Source organism: Girardinichthys multiradiatus, chromosome X (genome assembly GCF_021462225.1).
Source record: "Girardinichthys multiradiatus isolate DD_20200921_A chromosome X, DD_fGirMul_XY1, whole genome shotgun sequence".
Lineage (NCBI taxonomy): Eukaryota > Metazoa > Chordata > Actinopteri > Cyprinodontiformes > Goodeidae > Girardinichthys > Girardinichthys multiradiatus.
The window spans coordinates 32261565-32283110 of record NC_061817.1 but is presented as its reverse complement, the minus strand read 5'-3'; the positions used below and the strand labels follow the sequence as shown (position 1 = coordinate 32283110).

The window sequence follows — 21546 nt, the reverse complement described above, 5'->3', positions numbered from 1 at the left end:
ATGGTAAATGTATGCTAAGACCATGTATAATAATTTTCAGTCTGGAATAGAGAGTGCTTTCCAGCTATTTTCCAGCTAGTGCAGCCAGCGGTCTATTAAAAGAATAATTGCAGTTGTGTGCCGTATAGTAATTCACCCTGGAAAAGAGTGATTTAAATAAATCAAAAGATTCAAATTAATATTCAGGTCCCTGGTGAGCTGATGGATCAGAATTGTACATCCACACTAGCTCTTGATGACATTCAGAAAGCAAACGGTGAAACCAAAAAAAAAAAAAAAACACGTTAATAAGACAAGTCTCAGACTAAGATGTTATCAGTGGTTTATAAAGATGGAACCTCTAAAACACTGCAGTATTTCTTCACAAACCGTACAAGTAAGAATCTACAAAACACAACCTTGTGGTGTTGAACTTAGAGGTTGTAAACATTTGTTGCTGTTAGTGTTAAATAAGGAACTGGCAAAAAATTATTAACCCATTTGCCACTTAACTCGAGACATGGACTCTACATGCAAGTTCAACACTAGTTCAGTTAACACTTTTTCTCAATATGTGTGAAAAGATAGGCAAACATGCCATAGCTACTAATTAAATTCAGATAAATATTATCTACATTCTAAAATCATTTTTAAGTCAGACTGACTGAGCAAACTCTAAGACATCATGAAAAATACAATTAGTTAAAAGCTTAGTACATCTGAATTAGAGCACAGTGTTTAAATAGTAAAAAAAAATACTTTTTAAAGCCAGAGCTAGTTATGGCTAGCTTTCTTTTTATAGCACCCATAGCATCTAATGATAAATTGCTCTGTTTTTGTCAATTTCATCTCATTCTTTAAAATTGAACATATAAAATGCTGAAACATTTCTAAAACCTACATTCCAAAAATCAGTTAAAACAAATTTCCTCTATGCAGAAGTCTCTAAGTGTTAGCATTAAAACATAAGTGCCCAGTAAGGGTGTTTTAGAAGACTCAGCTTTTCCAAACTTCATCTTCTTTCCAGTACTTTGCAGCAGCTGAGCAGAAATGGACCACTTCAGGTCTTGGTGAGGAGAGGGGCTGGCAGTAACAGCAGCAATCCCCTCAGATAAAATTCTTCTTCCTATGAAGAATGTATCTTCATCTGGTTCAGACACGTTTCACACTTTGCCTTTCGCCATGGCCATACGCTCTGCCACACTCTTGACAGGAGCTCCTTTGTGTATTACTTTTACATGGATGAAGAGAGTGGCTGGGGACAAACTGGAACCATCTGCCTTCAGTAGGTGAACATGACGATATCCTGAGAGAAAAAGAGAGGTTTAAAAATGTTGCAAAACAACAACGTGGGAGAATGTGACACTACTGAGATGAGGTAGAGTCTTTCGTGAGCACCTGTGCGGAGGCTTGTGAAGGGCAACGTGAACTGTCCCACAAAGTCATTTTTGGCAGCGTGGCCGTGATCTTCCACAACAAAGCGCACCAGAGCCAGTTCAGGAACCTGCAGCTGGAAACTCAGAGTGCAGTCCCATTTTGGGTTGAAACCTATAGGGGGCGCACAAGAGCTGTAAATGCCTGTGGCTTACCTTTCAAACAGCTGACATTAAAAACACCTAAAGTGCTGTTGAAAAGTATTTGGCCCCTTATAGCTTTTTCTATTCTTGCTGTTTTGTCACACTTAAATGATCGTAAGATCATCAAACTAATTTAAACATCAGACAAAGACAATTACAGTAATACAGAAAGCAGTTTTCACATTATTATTTAATAACTAATTAAAAAATCTGTCCAAACCAACGTGGCCTTATGGAGAAAAGTGATCACTCCTCAAACCTAATAACTGGTTGTGTCACCCTTGACAGACAACTGGCATCAAGCATTCGAAATAATGGCAGAAGTGTTTTGCATCACTGTGGATGAATTTTGATTCATTGTTCTTTGCACGAATGTTTTATTTGAGCTACACTGGGTTATTTTCCTACATGAATGAACTGTTTAAGTCATACCACAGCATACCAATCACAATAATACCAGACTTTGACTAGGCAACTCCAAAATCCTTTCTTGTGTTTTTTTATTTTTTCACCATGGAGACGTTTAATTGCTAGTGTGGTTCAGATCGTTGTCCTGCTGCATAATCCCAGTGTGATTGAGCTAAAGGTCAAAACCTGATGGCCAGACATTCTCCTTCAACGTTGTTTGGTAGAGAGCAGATTTCATTGTTTTATTAATTAAAAAAATTCATCCAGGTCCTTGAGCAGCAAAGCAGTCCCAGACCATCACTCTACCACCACCATGTTTGACAGCTGGTATGGTGTTTTTATTTTCTGAAATGCTGTTAGTTTTATGCTAGATGTGACAGGATGTATGTTTTCCAAATAGTTCCACTTTTATCTTGTCAGTCCATAGAATATTTTCTCCAAAGTTTTGGAGATCATCAAGACGCTTTTATGTAAATCTGAGATTTGTGGTTTTGGTTTTTTTTTTATCAGCAGGGGGTCTGGCCTTGGAACTCTCCCATGGACAACCTTTATGCCCAGTCTCTTTCGTACTAGTAAATCATGAACTCTGACCTTAACTGAGGCATGTGAGGGCTGAAGAGGTTTAGATGTTTTTTTGTGACCTCCTGGATGAGTCGTCTATGCGCTCTTTGAGTATTTCTGTTTTCTCTGCTTCTGGATAATAGCTCTCATTGTGGTTCACTGGTTAGAAAAGGCTTTCTTTTACCCTTTCTACTCAGATACATGACGAAAACTTTGTTTCTTGTCTGTTTTTGAATTTCTTGAGATCAGGGCATTACCTACACAAGGTGCTGCTGAAGCAAAACAATAAACAAACCATCAGGGACACCACCCTTCCCAGTACAACTGTTTATGCCTCTGAACTCAGGCAAATGGGTCTGCAGGCTCAGAACCAAAACGGAGAGACTCAGGAGTAGCTTGTGTCTTCATAGTATAAGGCTGCTCAGACTGGACATGCCACATTGTCTGAAATCCCCCTGGGAAAATTGACCACTACAACACAGCATATTGTACATTCCTGTGTGTACTCTTTTCCATACTCGCCATTTGTAAAATCACTATGTCACTTTTTCCATTTGCCAAATTTATGTTATCATATTAACTAATTAACATTATTAAACTCTAGCTGTTTTAAAACTGATTACACCTTGATGCCAGTAACCTAATTAGTTTATTTGGAGAACACATTACCATTATTGTCAATGTGGTGGGTTTTTTTCCTCGCCTTATCTATATCCACTCCATGGATTTCAACCAGCACCTGTGGGTCCACGATCGAGCTGGCTTTCTCTGTGTTTATTTTTGGCAGTTGTTGAGCAGATATGATCTAAAAAACAAACAACCCAAAGAGCAAGAATATTGGTAATGAAAGACGGAGGAGAAATGTGTTAAAGTGTGTTGATGTTGGTTATTTGTCAAGCCCCGAACTGGAAACGCAGAGAGTAACGTGCAAAGTTTTAAAACCACCATTAATGTTTTTATTATTACTTATTAAATATAACAAAATGGTAATGGATGGCAGAAAATAAAATTTTACTTTCAAAACAAAGATCGGATTGCTAATATCCTAACTTTGTAACTGTTTTTGTCTGCCACGTTCTGTAACTTTTTACAAACAAGTAAGTTACATAACATACTTTCACTCATGTTGAATAGACATATGTTACTTAGGGCAAAGCTACAACCTTCCTCCCAATGTAATTTGTCATCTTAAAGACACTGATTTGGCGAGATAAACATAAATTTAAGCTGGAGAAAGGAAAGGAGGACTCATCTTGGAGTTATATTCTATCTCTACTGAGGGGCCCTCCTCCATTAGGAGGAAGTGCCCCTTACCTACCAATGGGACATTGGGACCAGGAGACTGTGGATGAGGAGACAATAAACATTTTTTTAGATTCATTAGTTCTTCCATTAATAGGAGAATCACAAAACTCAATATTATGTGCACAGATTACGGAAAAAAATGGAGAAAAGGCAGTTAAGAGAACGAAATCCAAACCACACAAAAATATTAAGGACCACAATGGCCGGAGCGGGTCAAACTGAAAGCTGTGGCGGTGGTTCGAAATCATGGATGCCATTTATGGTCATAGTCCCACGAGTTGTGGACAGGAGGGTGGTCTGGACTCCACAACTGCATTGTTTTAAAAGGCCATGATGTGAGACCTTAAGTGTTTATTTCACTTTGAAAAGCACATGAAGCTGACAGCTGGATGTGGGGCTTCAAGCCACACTTCCAGCAGTCAATGGAAACACAGCAGGTTTCATGACGAATAGAGTGAAGTCAAACACAGTGTAGCTCTGCGGTGCTGGAACCATGAATGGAAAAGAGGCAAATGTCACAAACAACCAAAATGTGAAGATTTGTGGAAAAAATTGACAATTTATAGAAACTGTCACAAAACCAAACAAATGAGCACTGTAATAACCACGTATGATGTACACATAGCACTTTGTTCTGTATGTATTGTAATTTTGCTTTTGTGTTGTAATGTATGCTAAGAAAATAAGAAAAAAAAGTATTAAAAAAAAAGAAAAAGTCCTGCTTTCCACTAAACTCAAACCAGTACAGTAACCAGAAAAATAGTTAACATTACAGGAAATTCTTTGAGTTCATTTGTTTTAAAAAAGCTAAATTTTAACAGAGTACACAGCTTACCCGTATGGTGAGCTGGGTGGGGGTGTGGCCGGGGCCTCCGCCTGTGTTCTCAGGGTCAAAGTTGGATGTTGGGTTGCACATAAAGGTGGGTTTTAGAATATAACCACAGCGACCATTGGGGAGAAAGCGACCCTGGTTCAGGTCCATCTGCTCCCCAGGAGTCTGGAAGTTCAGAGCCACTGAAGGACACAGAGAGGGACGTGAAGCCAGCAGCACAGCAGAAAATAAAGAAGTCACACAGAAATATGAAACAACAACAGTTATCAAAAATGAGCAGGAATGAAAGAAAGAATATTTTCACACAGCCTAAGGATGACTTTTCTACGTAAACAAATCTAAACTGCTGATCGGAGCAGCATCCCGGCTCTTAGTTTTGATTACCAACCCATGTGGCAGCCGCAATTCCACATTTCCTGAGGATCAAAGTTGGATGACTGGAGACGCTGGCCAGAGGGGTAGATCCGGCTCAGCTGCCTGCTATTGTGCCGTACAAAAAGCTTCCCTGCATATGAAAAGATAGAAAACAGCATGCAGTGAAGCACTGGAGGATGATCACACATTCAGCAGATCAAGCTGCACATAAGGCTTCAAACCAGAAATCCCTTGTGTTATTTCCTCTGTTTATACCAGAGTCTTTGATGAGCCTGATCGCTTCATTTTCAGAAAAAGAAGACATTTCATCTGGATGTACGTTAGATGCACTTTCAAACCCACGGAAGGAGACGCTCTTGCAGTACACTACCAGCTCCGACAGCTCAGGGCTCAGTTTGGAACAGACCTGGGAAACGAAAACGGGTTAATTAGGTTAAACATTTGGTTTCAATGTTTCTCAGACCTGAAAAGTCTGAACCATCCTAACTGACCCTTGCAGGGTCACTCTTGGGTGTATTCTTGTTAATGCTCGCTTGTTCGGCTTCAGAGCTTGAGAAGAAGCTGGTGAAGCTCCCATTCTTTTCCAGCTGACCAAGGTGAGAAATGTGCCTCCGCCCCTTCACCAGGATACGCCCCCTGAGCTCCTGGAAGAAAAGTCATTGGTAAAAATGGTTTAATTAGAAAACCAGACATCCTGAGAGATTTTGAAAGAACTCAGCTGTGTGTGTGGGATTGTGTACTTCAGGCGAAGGCAGCTCTTTTAATGGCAGGTCGCTGAGAGGTTTGGTGAGCAGTTTCTTTCCCAGAATGGTGTGAAGGTGTTTGGCCATGACAGCCTGCTGCTCCACAGAACAGTGGTTCTCGAAGGACAGGATAAGAGGGTACGGGGATGCCTGCAGGGTGAAAACACGCACATTTAGGCAATGATAAACAGACACAATGCTTAACAGTGTATACCAAAATAACAACTACAGGAAGTGCTGTAGAATGTTTACTGTAAGAAATAAAGAACGGGTATAGGTAGTAAGTCATACCTTAAAGGCGTACTGGTTGATGGTTTCAATGACCTCCTTAAAGGGAATTTTGGAGGTTAAGGTGTGGCCATGGTAAATGGTGGGCTCACCTTTATCTCCATCCCAGCAATCCAGCTCCACACAGCGGCAGCCCTGATTCAGAGCCCTGACAGAGACAACACAGACATGTTACACCACATATTATTGGTCTGGTGTGTGGTTAAAACTAAGCTCTTCGAAGAGGTTTCATTTCTCTGTGTCAACACACCGGATGTAAGGCTCGGTGCTGCTGGTGCTGGTGATCTGGTCCTTGGTGAGGTAGGTGTTGTGCGACGAGGAAATGAAGTAGTGGGCCAGGGGGCGGGTCATGTCCTGGTAGATCCGGCAGTGATCTGGGTTAAAGACGTCGTTTTCCATAGACAGCATGTACATTGTGAAACCATCGTGCGTCATGAAAGACTTCTTTTGAGCTGCAATAAATGGTGATAAACTTCAGTCAGCGTGATCAATTTAAAATGATTGTTGCAGTATTGCTGGTGTGTTTGTGGGCTATAGCTAAACTATATAGTGACGGACATAAAAATCTGCTTTTGTCTGAGAACTTATAGCTTTACTAGCTCTGATATTTTTGGGCAGTGAATGCACCATACCTACAGCCATGTGGAAAAATTAAGAAACCCTATGACACCCTGTATTTTTTAAACATATTAATATTTAACATAAATTTGAACAAAACTTCCAAAAGTTCAAGTAATATAAATAAACAATAAGAAATGAAGAAATTGCTTTTAAAATAATCTGTAAATTGTAGTTAAAAATAAAATTTCAAGAAACAAAAATAGGAAATCCTCACAGTAAGTCCCACTTACAGTTTATGAGAATAACATTATTTAACATTTTAAATTGTGTTTGCCAAGTTTAACCTCAGATATTATGTTAGTGTACTCCCGACTGAGCTATAAGTAAGAGGAAATGCCATAATAAGATCAGAAGAGCTGTGTGAGGCCTTCAGAAAGAAGCTTATAAGACTGATAGGGAATACCATTTCCTGGTCAATGAGACCATTTGGTGAGACTAAATGTGGGAGACATTCAAAATAAGTCCCAACCTACTCAGGTTTACCCTGAAAGTGGACTGCAAGATGCTAAAAGAGGTCTCAAAAAACAAAGGTTTGGCTGTTTCATGTTTTCTCCATTTGAGAATAATGGCTCTTACTGTGGTTTACTGGTGTCGCAAAGCCTTAAAAATTGCTTCCTAACACTTTTCAGACTGAAATATATGTCAAATCACTTGGTTTGTCATCTTTCTTGAATTTCCTTAGATCAGGGCATGATGTTTTGGTTTTTGGAATATTTGCACCTACTTCATATTGTCATACAGGTTCCATTTCAATGTACTTGATTCTTCAAGTCTATCATCAAGCCTTGGTGTGGTAAGTGAAACTGAACTCCACAAGGATGTGTTCAACAAGCGAGGAATTACTTTTTTCACATAAAGCTGCTTTAATTTAAATTGCCATATGTAATAATATTTATTTTGCGTTTGGTTTTAGTGGAAAATGTGTTCAACTTTAGTTGATCATCCAATTTATGCAAAGGTTTCAGTTATTAGCTCTTTGTGAATCAGCTTGTTGGGAATAAAATAGTATATTAAGTATATTACTGGGATTTTTCATAGATTAACTAACTAAATAGAAATAAATTGTATCTTTGTGAAAGGCTGCTGGTATCTAAATCCATGAAGAGCCAAGTAAACATTGGTTCTCTGCTAAGTTGTCAGTTATTTGACAGCATAATACATTCATAGGTGAGATTTAAGTGGCTCAATAAACATTCATCTGGAAACGATCAAGATCTGGACTGAAAACAAGTACAAAAACAACTGAAGTAAAAATAGAACCTTCAGAAAGACTGAAGAAATATTGATTAAAACAACTTAAAAAGATTACATGAAAGTCTGGCTTATGGAAATAATTAATTAAGGAATTTTTCATTTGATCTTAACTTCTTAGTTAAACCATAAAGAAAACCACTTCTATGCAACAGCAGGACTAAATTGCAACCTCTGTGCAGTTTATGTTTCCAGACATAATTACTATTATGTCTTCTTCATAAAACTGAAATGTCGACACAAAAATAAAATGAGCTCCACCTTTATTACTGTAATAGCTGGTTTTAGGGACCTACCTCTTTCATTGAGCTCATAGGTGAGTATGAGATTTTGAGCATGATTCAGTGAGGCGTCTTCTCCCTGGTCTCCCAGGAAGTCACGCAGCTCCGCAATAGAAAGCACAGAACCGTTGCTGGAGTAGTGTCTGAACACGGCATCCAGCTCGGGTCGTCGCATGAGCTCCCTGCAAAACTCTTCGATCTCATTGTGATCCAGGCGGCCGTCGCAGGATTTGTCACAGCGCTGGGGACGCACAGCAAAGAAAATATACCAGATACAATATGTTTTTTTGTTATGAAACTGTTTCAAAATCCTGGCTGGACATAATCCAGTCCAGCTGTGAACACTTTATAAATATGGTGAGTGAAGGGGAAGCATGAAAACAAGAGAATGCTGCAACAAATCCCTGACACAGCAGGCAGTAATTCCACCTAAATAAAGAAATAACCTCTCACAGAGCAGATAAACATGCAGAGGGGAGCTTTGTTGGCCCGCCGCCTGGTTAGTAATTGAACACAGACTGGAATTTATGTAAGAAAAAACACTCTAATCAGATAGATAAACTCTACATCTTAGAGTTTCTGGTCACCGACTTCAGCTGATATTAGTGAGATGAAACACAGAGGAAACAGATTATGAGGCCCAGAGTTATGGCACCCACCTTGAATAAACAACGAGTGTGCTGCTCATTCAGGTCAATATTGATCATCTGCAGCAGCCCTTTGACCTCGTCGTAGGTCATGTTGCCATCCTGGTTTTCATCTGCCCGCTTCAGGTAGCCTCGAATCCAATTGTAAGGAGTTAACGAAAATAAAAGGACACTGAAACATGAAGACACTTAGCAAAGACTGTACTCAGGTGGACCAGGATGCATTATCTCACAGACTGAAAAACGCTGTCATTAGCAACCCTAAAACGTCTTATTAGAAAACAGGACCCAAAGCATTTTTGTAGTTTAAACTTTTTTACTTTGATTGGATTATTTTAATAATCTATGGCTTCCTCTTTTTTCTGGGATATACATAAGACATGAAAAAGAGGCCAATTTAAGCTAGCCATTTTCCAAAATGGGAAAGACAAGAGAACATGTCATTCAAGTAAAGCAGATGTCCGCTGACCTTTATATGCCAGGAAACCGCTCGAGGAAAAATGCTAAAGACTTAGGTCTCAAAGATTCTCAGAGTCCTCTCAGAGAGATCCTAACTTAGCCTAAAAATTCCTGCCAAGGACTCCTAGCTTAAGAGTTATTCAGTTCTCTGCTGAGAGCGACTCTGAGAAAGGAGATGGCAGTGATTCTTATCTTAGTGATGGGGTGTAGTTGACCCCGTTTCTATGTGAGACGCTGTCTGCTAAGAGCTGTGATTGGTTGTTGCGAAAGAAAAACAAAATACAACAAAAGCACTCCTAGTAATCAATGGAGATAAATTAACCAATCATAGAATTTAGACTGGATTAGGAAATGTTTAAGTCATGATGATGAAACCTAGCAAAATTACATTAATTGTCACACAGCATCAAAATGTTTTAATGTACCTTATTTACATGCTTGTCATTATTTTGTTTTGCTTATTATTATGTTTACTCGCCATGTTGGTTGTGTTTCTACTTCATCTATTTGATATTAATGTGGACACTTACTTGTCAGCATTTTACTTTGATAATCCTCTTGTATAAAGTGGTTTGATTTGGTAAAATGGCCAAAACAAAACGGAGAAAAAAGGTGGAGAAAATCGAACTGGACAGAGGAGCAGAACCTGCTGTTGGCACAGTTGGTGGAGAAGAAAAGAGGTGTCATATGTTGAGGTTTTTGTTGTGGACCAACGTGCAGATGCAGGCGAGGAGTCGGCATGGCGAGACAGAACGATGATTTATTTAAATCAAAACAAAGGCTAAACTCACAGGTAGGCAGGCAGGATGAAAACAGAGAGTTTAGGAGTCCAGGTCTAACAGAGCACAAGAAACGAAGGGAACTTGGCGCAAGGAAGGTGACGCAACAAACCAGCCTTGAACACAAGAACCAAACTAACAAATATACAGAACGAGAACAAAGGAGGGTAATCGAGAAACAGGGAACAGTTGTGGCAAGGAGGCAGAAGGGACAGGTGGAAACAATAAACAATAAAGAGAAACATAGACCTAAGCAGAACAATAGATAAAATAACCAAAACATAAGAAATATAGAATAACCAAGAGGTAAAGGAAACAGAGGAACTGGAAGGAACAGAGGAATAACAAGAACCTAAGGCCTAAGCAAAAGGAGACCATAAAGAAACCCTGACTACGAAAGTAAACACTGATAGAACAAACTGAGAATGAAGCAGAGGAAATGAGGACTAGAATAAAAGTAAACAGTAATTAAAGCTAACCTATAAAAGGAGGGACTGGAGAATAAAGATAAATAGAGGAAACAGAGCTAAGAGGAACAATGAATGTAAAGGGGACAAAAACTGAGTAATTAACAACTAAAAGAGGAAAACTAATGACGAGAGGAGAACACACTGGGAGGCAAAAGGAAACCAGAACTGTCAGAACACAGAAAGCAATAAACATGAATACAAATCCTCAAACAAGAAACATCTAGCACAACAAAACACAACCACAAACAAAGTCCAAAATGTCACATCCTGACAAGAGGAGTGTTGAAAAGGTAGATTTGGTTTCGGGATCACGGTGCCAACAACTTATTTGACTTTTTTCAATTGTTTCCAAATGTTTATTTTTGAAAGCATTTTTATAGTCTGTAAATATTCAAATAATTCTGTACTATATTATTTGTTTTCACTCTTTATTCATGGTTATTCATTATTTTTTCTATTATTTATTCATCCTTCCTAACATTACCTTACTAGAGGTGCACCTTTAACCTGTCCTGCTGCTGATACCATTTAATTTTACCATAGGGGAATGATAACGTTTATCTTATCTCTATATTAATAATTGTTTGATTGTTATAGAGGTTTATGTGCTCATATTCTCTGCTTTTTAGGGGTGGATCCCTGGACAATTGAGCCAGTAGTATCTAATTAATTCACTGTCATATGGAGAATATCTTTCCTTTCTCTGTCTTTCTGCCATCTTCTCTGGTTAAGATAGTCTTAGGCTCACTAAAGGTCCTGCTCACTACTCTTAACATTTTTTCACTTTAGGAGCTCTCTTAAGGCTTAAGGTGCTTTGTGAATAGCTTATCTTACTGAGATAAAATTCCAAGAAAAATCGTAGATTTTGAGAAATTCTAATATTTTTCCTTGACCCGAAGGTTATCCTGCCATAATACAGTGAGAAGCAGGGGAATGGAGGTAAATAAATAAATAAATATTACTGTTAGAGTATTAGACCCTATCTAAATGCCAACAAGCTGTTTGAGAGGAATACCAGGAAAAATACTTTACTGTCCAACCATCACAAATGTAATCATGTGGAGGTATTTAAACGTAGCTGGGAGTTTAACTGGAAACCAGCATTTTGGTCAGATGAGCAGAATATGTGCATAAGTAAGTCACCCTACCATAAAGTTACCATACAATAAAGGTGTGGGTATGTTTGTCTTCTAAAGACTCTGGAAATCCTGCTTGCATTATTAGCTCTTTAAAATACAGGAAAACCTTAAACAAAAACCTGGTGGACTTTCTGAGAAAACTAAAAACAGACCCAGGTCGCTCAAATTCAAGGCCTCGAGGGTCAGTTTCCTGCAACTTTTAGACCAGTCTCTGGTTCAACACACCTGAATCAAATAATTAAGGCCTTAGCATGCAGTCAAGTTCAACAGAGCTCTGCTGAGGAGGCAGCCATTTGATGAAGAAGTACTGGGCCAGGGACACATTTAAAAGTTGAAGAACACCGACTCTTGAGGACTGGAGTTCGAGACCCCTGATCTAAAAAGATAATGTTTTTTGTTTTTTTTAATCTACTGAATAAATTGACTTAAATTAAAGGTTGGATTTCAGTGTGAGATTATGCTGCTTAAATTAAAGATGAATTTATTTGAAGTCTTTTTACGGATCTTTACCAGGGGTGCAAATAAATGAGGAGGGTAGTGCAGATAGAAATACACAACACCATGGATAGTCATAGATCTGATACTGTGACTCAGTCTAACCTGAGCGTAATTGAAAGCATTAGTTGAACTATATTTAGAAGGGGCTTTTGAAACGTAATAATTACTCCTCATCTCAGTTATGCTCAGTGCATGTGATTGCAGAGTTAGATACCTTAGCAATGCTGCCTCAGATACAGTGGGTTTGCTTCTGCATATATATTCTAGCAGGATATTGGTCGAGCTTTTCCTTCTGTGTCATGCAGGTGACACGCTCCTTTAAGAAGCGGAGGCCTCGCACCCAGCGCTGCGCCTCTTCAGCTGAGGGGCACATCAGGTCCAGGCTTTTCTTGGATCCCTTGAAGATCACTGTGAAGCACTGGTCGTCCGGCACCGTCCCGGACAGTCGCTTTAGAGCATCCGACTGGCAGCCTTCGCGCACACAGTCCACCTCTGTCACTGCAACTGGTGGTAAAACACAGGCAGAGTTTGGCTTGTTTGCATGAGTACAGCAGGAGACTGCAACAACACACAAAGCAGCTAAAGGTCGGCTGTTGTAAAGGGTTGTAAATCTCACTAAAGCAAACAAATTGTAAAGTTTAAGGTTGTGAAATCAAAGTCAAATCCTAAACATTTAGTTTGTAGATAAAACTTGACCTGAAACATTTCATTATGCAGCTGTTTTTTCAGGTGTGAATATTTGTCAGGCTTTTATTTTAACAACTGCAAGACAGAGCCTTTCCTCACTGGACTCCATCAGGTTCTTGATCACAATTACCTTTTGTTGAAGCAGCAGGAGCTTTTCTAAGATTTGTAAATCTGTAAATCTCACATTTAAGAAGACCCCACAAGCTCTCAATGAGATTTCAGTGAGGTGAGGAAGGGGTTGGTCATCTTTGAGGCCGTTTTTAAAGCTACGACCTCTTCCTGAGCCTCTAGCCATCATCCAACATGCCCATGAATGTTGAGTGTGTGTGCATGAAATGTCTGAAGGATCCATCAGGCTTTTATTTGCCTGATTTTGATAATTTAGACAGCATTCCTAAGCTTCAGAAGTCATGTTTCAGCTTTTGCTGAATTTAAAGATTAATTATTCAACTACAGTATTTCCACATCTAAGAAGAATTAAACGCAATATGTCTCTTTCATTGTACCGGAGCATCAAACACATCTTTTAGTAGCATGTACAACTGTTTAAAGTAAAGGCATTGTACAATGTTTACCCTATTCACTGTTGACTAAAAGTCTTTTTGTACATTTTACCTCAGATTATCTTCTCTTAGAGTCAACTGAAAATCCTACAAGCAAAATTACATGGATTGTGTTTGGAACATTTGCAGAAATTTAAATCAGATCATACAATGCCATTAAAATTGTAAAAATTCAAAAATCCTAACACTGTAATTATGAACTTCAATGTATGTTTATTATGATTTTATGTGGTAAGCCAAGACAAGGTACTGCATAAGTGGCAAGTTGAAGGAATTTGATATGTGATTTTTAAAATGTTTTATAAATAAAAACCTGAAAAGTGAGGATTTGTAATTAACCCTCTTTACTTTGATATCCTTAAATAAAATCCTACCAACATCCTGAAGAAATCACCTAATTATTACACAGTCCACCTGTGTGTAGTTTAATCTCAGCAAGCAGCTATTCTATGAAGGCCTGATTGATTTGTTAGAGAGCATCAGTGAACAAACAGGATCAAGGAGACCATTGAACACAACAGACAGGCAACAGGTAAGGGAGAAGTTCGAATGCAAGGTTACGTTATAAAACTATATCCCAAGCTTTGGACATCTCATGAGGTGCAGAGGTGACTCTTGGTCTTCCTTTCCTGGGGCGGTCCTCATGTGAGCCAGTTTCTTTGTAGCGCTTGATGGTTTTTGCGACTGCACTTGGGGACACTTTCAAAGTTTTCCCAATTGTTCGGACTGATTGACCTTCATTTCTTAAAGTAATGATGGCCACTCGTTTTTCTTTACTTTGCTGCTTTTTTCTTGCCATAATACAAATTCTAACAGTCTATTCGGTGGGACTATCAGCTGTGTACCGTATCCACCTCCTGCACAACACAACTGATGGTCCCAACCCCATTTATAAGGCTTGAAATCCCACTTATTAAACCTGACAGGGCACACCTGTGAAGTGAAAACCATTTCAGGTGACTACCTCTTGAAGCTCATCAACAGAATGCCAAGAATGTGCGGAGCAGTAATCAAAGCAAAAGGTGGCTACTTTGAAGAACCTAGAATATAAGACATTTTCAGTTGTTTCACACTTTTTTGTTCAGTATATAATTCCACATGTGTTAATTCATAGTTTTGATGCCTTCAGTGTGAAGCTACAATATTAATAGTCATGAAAATAAAAACAACTCTTTGAATGAGAAGGTGTGTCCAAACTTTTGGTGTGTACTGTAGCATATCTGCTAATCTAGCAAGACATGATCCCGCTGAATTGACAAACCAGATCAGTAGTTCATTAATCTGAGAAGCAACCAAGAGGCCCTCAGTAACTCTGGATGAGCTTCGGAGATCCACAGCTCAGGTGGGAGAAGATGTTGATAGGACAACTAGAAGTCATGCACTCTACAAATCTTGTCTTTAGGGAAGAGTGGCAAGAGGAAAGCTATTGTATAAAGAAGGGTATACAAAGTCCTGCTTGCACTTTGCCACTATCAATGTACGAGACACAGCAAACATGTAAAAGGAGGTACTCTGGTCAGATGGTAACAAAAGTAAATTTTCTGGCATGCATGCAAAAGACTGTTTGGCGAAAAGAAACACTACACATCACCCTGAACACACCATCCCCACACTGACACACAATGAAGGCAGCATCATACTGTGGGGACAAGCTGGGCAGAGTTGACAAGAAAATGTATGGAGTCAAATACAGGGCAATCATGGAAGATTACTTGCTGGAGGCTTCAAAAAAGATCAGACTGTGGTGGAGGTTCACTTTCCAGCAGGATCACAACACCAAACATACAGCCAGAATTGCTATGGAATAGTTTAAATCAAAGCCTTTTCATGTTTTACAATGGCCTAATCAAAGTCCAGATATATACACAACTGAGAATTGAAAACTGATAGCTATTTGAGTTATGTTCCAAAGAAGAATAGGCGGAATTGTTAGACTGTATATCTGAAAAGCTGGTAGAGACATACCAGATCACACAAATGAACTGGCTCCTCGCTCTATCACAACATTTATTCACTTCAGAAGCTACTGTGATTCTGCAGCCACAGTCTGTTGATCACCCAGTTGTGCAACAACCAGTCTGTCCTCACAATAGCCACGTTCTCTCACTAAAGGCCATAAAAGCCTCCTCCGCCCACCTCTTCAAATTATCCCACATTCTTTCCCTGTGGTTTTCCCAGAGATGTGGCAGAAGTAACATGTATGTATCTGTGTTTGGAGTCCAGCAGCAGAACATTTAGGAGGTGGACTGTAGACTGAGTGATTTGGAGCATTAGACACAACAGTTCATACCTGCAGGCATCAGATAAAACTGGACCCTGAGAGGCTAAAAAAAATAAAATCCATAAACCAAGCAAAGCCAAGTTTGATCTTCAGCTGCCTGTAAAGTATGTCATCATTAGTGATTATCTGATTGTCTCATGTAGTTTTGTTGTTATCGCTAGAGGGAGTGTAACAGTCTGAATGCATCTATTTTTAGCTCCAATACAATCAAGAAGGCCGTCACCATGAGCTCAACCTGGGCCTGCCCACTTCCTCACCCTGAAGGTCTCTCAGAGGTTCAGCATTAAACTGCATTTCAGCATCAACACAAACAGAGCAGGAGCACGGGAGACAAAGGTCGGGCAATAAAAGAAAGTGAGATATTATTTCCATTTACGTCAGCAGACAACTGTGCAGTAAACCTTCATGAAATGAAGAATTCAGTATATCAGCTGTAGATTTATCACCCTTTGGATATAATTTTTGTTTCTGTGTCATTGCAATGCCACATATCAGCCACTCACTACATATATCTTTGTATATACACGGGGCTTCAAGAAAACATGTTTTTTTTTCATTAATCAGGTCAGAGATTAGCAAATAATTTGTCATACAAATCGCTCCATTCATATTTCTTCATGTGATGCAGTAATGACAAGTAAAGAAGAAAGTGAATGCATCTGGATAAAAATAGATCAGCATTATGTCAAAATCTGTTAAATTCGTATCTGACAAACAGGGACAAAATATTACATGGATTCTTTATTGCACAGTTTGAGGATGTTGGTATCCTTATTCTGCTTGTAAAAATAAAAATATAAAGAGCGTTTTGGTTCTTTGTTTAGCATTTTAACCAGACCCAATTTAAGAACCACAGGTTCGGTTCAAACCTGAATTTAAAGTTGTTGATTTTTGCATGAGTGTGCATTCAGTCAGTCAGTCAGTCAAAATGATGTGGCAAATTAAAGCCAAAGCACGTGATTTACACATAAATCAATGTAAAAATCTATTTGTTTACCAAACAATATTAGACTTTTGTAATTTCAAAAAGTGAAAGAAGGAAAAATATTTTTACAAAATTGAAATTTTTTTCATTCCGTTTGTGTAAGAAAGAGAGAGTGTGTGTGTGTGTTATTTATTATTTATTCATTTCCTCTTGCTTTATAAACTGATTGGACAATTTAATTTCATTGTATAATGACAATAAAGATGGTTCTGAGTTTTCCAAACTCATCCTGACCTGGTACTGTACTGCTAAATATAGACACCAGCCCTCTGTTATTGTAGGAAATATCCATGGAAAAAGGTTGGATGGATATTTGTTGTGGCCACGTGACATTTTTCCATTCATACAGCAATTTCCTCCTCAGAAAGACTTTTCAACTCTGGTAGCAAATTATACCAATGTGTTGGCCTGCATGAAGCCTCAAAGCTCTCGATAGGCTGCTGTCTGAAACAATAACTGCTGTAGTTTTCTGAGTGTCATGAAATTACTCACATGTGCCATTTATATTATTTGCAGTTCACATTTTATTATATATATATGCACAGCTTTTAAATTATAACATTTAGGAAGTCTCTCACCAGCCACGTGATTAGGTGCCCCTTGGGGTGGGGTTGGACGCCCTTGTTGCATTTATTGTCTTAATTCTTCCTAACATAGATTCAACAAGGTGTCAGAAACATTCCTTAGAGATTTTGATCCATATCGACATAACGGCATCACAGTTTTTGCAGATTTGTTGTTGCATGTCCATGATAGGGATCTTCCATTCCATCACATCCCAAAGGTGCTCCTTTAGATTGGGATCTATTGACCGTGAAGACCATTGGAGTGCAGTAAACTAATGTTGAAGAAAACAGTTTTAAATTACTTGAACTTTGTGACATGGTGCTTTATCCTGGTAGAAGTAGGCAGAAAAATGGGTACAGTGTGGTCATAAAAGGATGGACACGTTTAGTAGGTACTGAGGGACCCAAGATTATATTCCACCCACCATTTCAACACCACCACCAGCCTGAACTCTTAATACAAGGCAGGAGTCCGTCTCCTTTGAATGTTTGATGTGTTGTGGGTTAAGGCTGCACAATATATTGCATATTTATGGGTATCACAATATCACAGAACTTAATATGCATTCTGAAAATAACCACCTGGACTTCAATAAGTGTTAGCTAATTATTTAAGCACCTTGGATTCAGACTCTCTTTGCCTGTAAAACATTTAATGATGTGTTGTTGCAGCTTACGAAGTTTTCAGAAGGTAAGTTGGTCAAGTTATCGATGCCAAAACAGTAGACCCCAGCCAGAAGTAACATTTTCAATAAAACTTCGGTGTTTCCAGTAGCTGAATAGACTACTCATCACCTGGGATCAATGTTTGAAATTAACCCAAAGCAGAAAGATATTAATACATTTTTGTGAACTATTTATCGCAACATTCACCAATCATCTCATAGATCACTTGTCTTCCTAATATTGTGCATTCCCGCTCTGAGTTCAGAGATGTTATCCTGCATTCTTCGGTGGTAATGAGTGCTTATTTAGGTTAATGTTGCCATTTCATAATCTGAAACCAATCCTCCCATTTTAGTCTAACTTTTGCCAACTCACTTTTATGCACACAGCTATTGCTCACAGGATATTTTCACTTTATCGGAGCAGTATCTGTAATCCCGGGAAATGGTAGTTCTTCAGAAATACTCAGACCAGCCCTACCAACAGCCAAGCCACCTTTAAAGTCACTTAAATCACCTTTTATCCTTATTCTGATTCTTAGGTTTAAACTTCAGAAAATCGTCTTCCCCACATCAAGATGCCTGAAAGGCAGTGAGTCACTGTTTTAAAAAAATAACCTGAACTTGTGTGCCTAATGAGGAGGCTGGTGAGTGTGTTTTTGTAGATACTTGGAAGGAGTTGAGGCATGTGAATCATTTTAGAGAATCATGATCTCTGGGTAAACGATTCTGAGAAAAAGTGATTATTTATTTATTTCAGACACAGAAGATATAGTCCATACAAAAGAGAGAAAAAAAAACAAGAACACAGAAAGTTAAAAAGCTTTTCTAAAAAGGCTCAAATGCCAATGAGTTCATAAAATAGAAAAGTATCGCATAGAGCTCAGTCTAGGGCTGGTCAGTGTGGCAATGATGGAATTTACAGATGAGCAGAGCAAGCTTTAACATGTTGCTACACTAGTAAGTTTGTTTCCAGGTATAACTCAGACATTATCTATCCTCTGCATGCCACAACACAACATCCCACTGTATCAGAATGACAAAGCACTTATAAGCTTTGTCTGTGAATGAATACGTAAATAGGAAGAACACTAATGAAGTGTAAGAACCTGTTTCCTGTTAAATATTCAACACTATAACAGGTTATGAATCATGTCTAACCTCATGAGTTTGCGAGGTGATGACACAGATGGCAGGTTTGAAAGACAGGTGGAAGGAGCTGCGCTTGTTTCCAGTTATCGTTTTGTTTCAGTTCCTGCCAGCTATGATAAATTCCTGTTTGCCTGTGCATTACTTAATACTCATTTCTCCCACTTGAAACAGGAATAAATGTTAGGATCTTAATCGACCTGTTCTTTATGATCTACTCTGCCTTTTCAAGCATTCAGATTTGGATTAATTTTTAAAGAGTGTAAAAGATTTACGACGACAATAAACCTAATGTTGAAAGAAGCATTGATAAAGATAATTTTGAGCAGGTTTTATTTAGTTTTAGATTAGAAACATTTGATTGCAGCATGTGTGTTGTTTGCAAGTTGACTACCTATGGGTTGTGCTAAACTTTTGGCAGATTTTGATAATGCCCAAGTTTCCTTTCCTCTCATTCCCAAAGACAGTATATGTTCCTGGGAGGGCTTAATCTTTCCTCCTTCTTTCTCATAACCTTTTCCTGTTAGATAATTGTTTTGTTCTTCACCAAAAATCCAATCCTAGCCTTCTGATGATCACTTTGCAGACACTGCTTCCAGTCCAACTTACATGTCTGCTGGGATTTGCCTTTGCGGGAGCTTTTTGTTGTCTCACACCACACGGTGAGCCCGTCCTCCAGCAGCCGCATGCTCCGGCTCTTCTGCCACCTCAGAGAGCGGACTTTCACCATGCTGCAGCCTTGCATCATCACACGGATGTCCTCATTGTCCAAAATCCCTGCAGTCAACACAGACAACAGAGAAAAATGACTTATTTAATAAAAATAGAGCAGCAGAGCTTTGGAAAATGTGTCTTTATAACCACAGTGGAACTGATTGCCCTCTTTTATTAAAGACTCATGCTGATTCAACAGATATTTGAACAGATATAAACCTCAGCTCATGTTTTATATACAAAACCTTAGTGAAGCCTGAAGATCAGTGTTCACTAGGGAGTGAGTTTGAAAGGTTACCTTTATGCTTTAGCAAAGTAAGTTTCCACCAAATAAGAACGACACAAACTCATTTCCCTTATTCTGGTATGCATTTATGTTGTTCATCTGTAAATGCATTAAAACGTTTTATAAAAGCAGCAAAGCATGGTTGCTGTGCATCAACTATAATCAATTTAGGGTTTTATTGCAAGACAATTTTACGTTAATTTTATGGGTAAAAATCAACATAAAAACAAGGTCTTAAAAAAGAAATCAGAAATAACCTTGATCTTTAGTAAAATGCTAATCCTGATTCATTTTCGGTTTATCAGTTGAAAGAACCGACTAATTAACAAATCATTTAGTGGGAATCTGAGTCTGACACAAAAGAAGATTTGGTTGCAAACAGCGTTTCTCTGTGCTGATGCTGTCTGTCCAGATTTAAGGGAGGCTTTATGCATGCGTTTAGGGGAAAGCCCACCTATATTTATCAGGATTTAATGCAAATTCAAGCCAGAGGAAATGGCTTCATATTCTCAAAGACTGTTGCTGTTTGAATTACGCAGATTACATAGAAAAAAATACAGCCTGTAGAAAGCTCATATGAATTCTGGTGCAGGAGAAGATTGAGAAGACTGGATTTACAAAAAACAAAATGGGTCAAGGATGTCAGAGAAGGTAGACTCGCTCTTCTCTTCCAGTGAGATCCACCTATAAGTTTTCCACAAATTTTTCTCTAAACACATTTATTGTTTAAATTATGCTTGAAATCATATTGCTTCTTGAAATTCAGAATGCAAACGTTATGCCCGCAGAACATGTCAATAGATGCTTTACATCCAGAGGTCTGAACAATATCTTTTTTAATTCATTAAGTGGAATTAAGAGGATGTAGTCATGACCAAGGTTTTTGTCAGGTGCGGTGTAACGGAGCACCCCGGAAAGCAGACGAGCAGGCAGCATGATGGTAAGTGAAATGGTTTAATAAATGAAACTTACTTCAGCAGGTGGTGGCAAAAACAGACATGGACAGGCAGGCAAGACAGGCTTGGCATAAACTTGACACGAGTCGTAACAACAACAGAGTGAAGTGATCCATAATGTTTCCACGAGGAATGAACAGAACAGAGGTGTATATATGGAGCAAGAACCAGGTGAAACGAGGAGAATGAATGCTAGGTGCAGGTGAACCGGATAACGTTAATTGACCGACTGGAGAGAACAAAACGTGGCTGAAGCAAAACAGAGACCCTTGAATACAAACTTAAACACAACTAGTAAACCATGGAACTAAAGCATAACCACATCCAAAAAACCTAACTTGACAAAACATGAACTAGAAGACAAAAACTAAAGCATGACCAGGAAAATAACAGAAGCATGATTCAAAACCAATCGAGAATAACAATAATAATAATAATAAGAAGAAGAAGAACCCAAAAACACCCACAAATCATGACAGTT

The 21546-nt window shown here is 38.7% G+C and overlaps 1 protein-coding gene across 2 annotated transcripts in view; it reads right to left on the bottom strand.

Annotated features, from left to right (window-relative positions):
• Positions 1-305: 305 nt before the first annotated feature.
• The window catches only part of LOC124862183 (1-phosphatidylinositol 4,5-bisphosphate phosphodiesterase delta-3-A-like), a 34434-nt gene continuing 13193 nt past the window's right edge, over positions 306-21546 (bottom strand). Inside the window, exons 2-15 of one of the 2 annotated variants that reach the window (XM_047356000.1) lie at positions 19719-19886; positions 12489-12717; positions 8881-9010; positions 8237-8462; positions 6319-6520; positions 6072-6216; positions 5778-5930; positions 5529-5681; positions 5293-5443; positions 5051-5167; positions 4666-4844; positions 3195-3330; positions 1378-1527; positions 306-1285 (exon numbers count right to left, since the gene is read on the bottom strand). In XM_047356000.1, coding sequence (XP_047211956.1) covers positions 1143-1285; positions 1378-1527; positions 3195-3330; positions 4666-4844; positions 5051-5167; positions 5293-5443; positions 5529-5681; positions 5778-5930; positions 6072-6216; positions 6319-6520; positions 8237-8462; positions 8881-9010; positions 12489-12717; positions 19719-19886 — 2282 coding nt within the window. In that variant the 3' untranslated portion in view covers positions 306-1142. The remainder of the gene's footprint in view (positions 1286-1377; positions 1528-3194; positions 3331-4665; positions 4845-5050; positions 5168-5292; positions 5444-5528; positions 5682-5777; positions 5931-6071; positions 6217-6318; positions 6521-8236; positions 8463-8880; positions 9011-12488; positions 12718-19718; positions 19887-21546) is intronic. The other variant, XR_007036883.1, reaches the window with a different exon arrangement.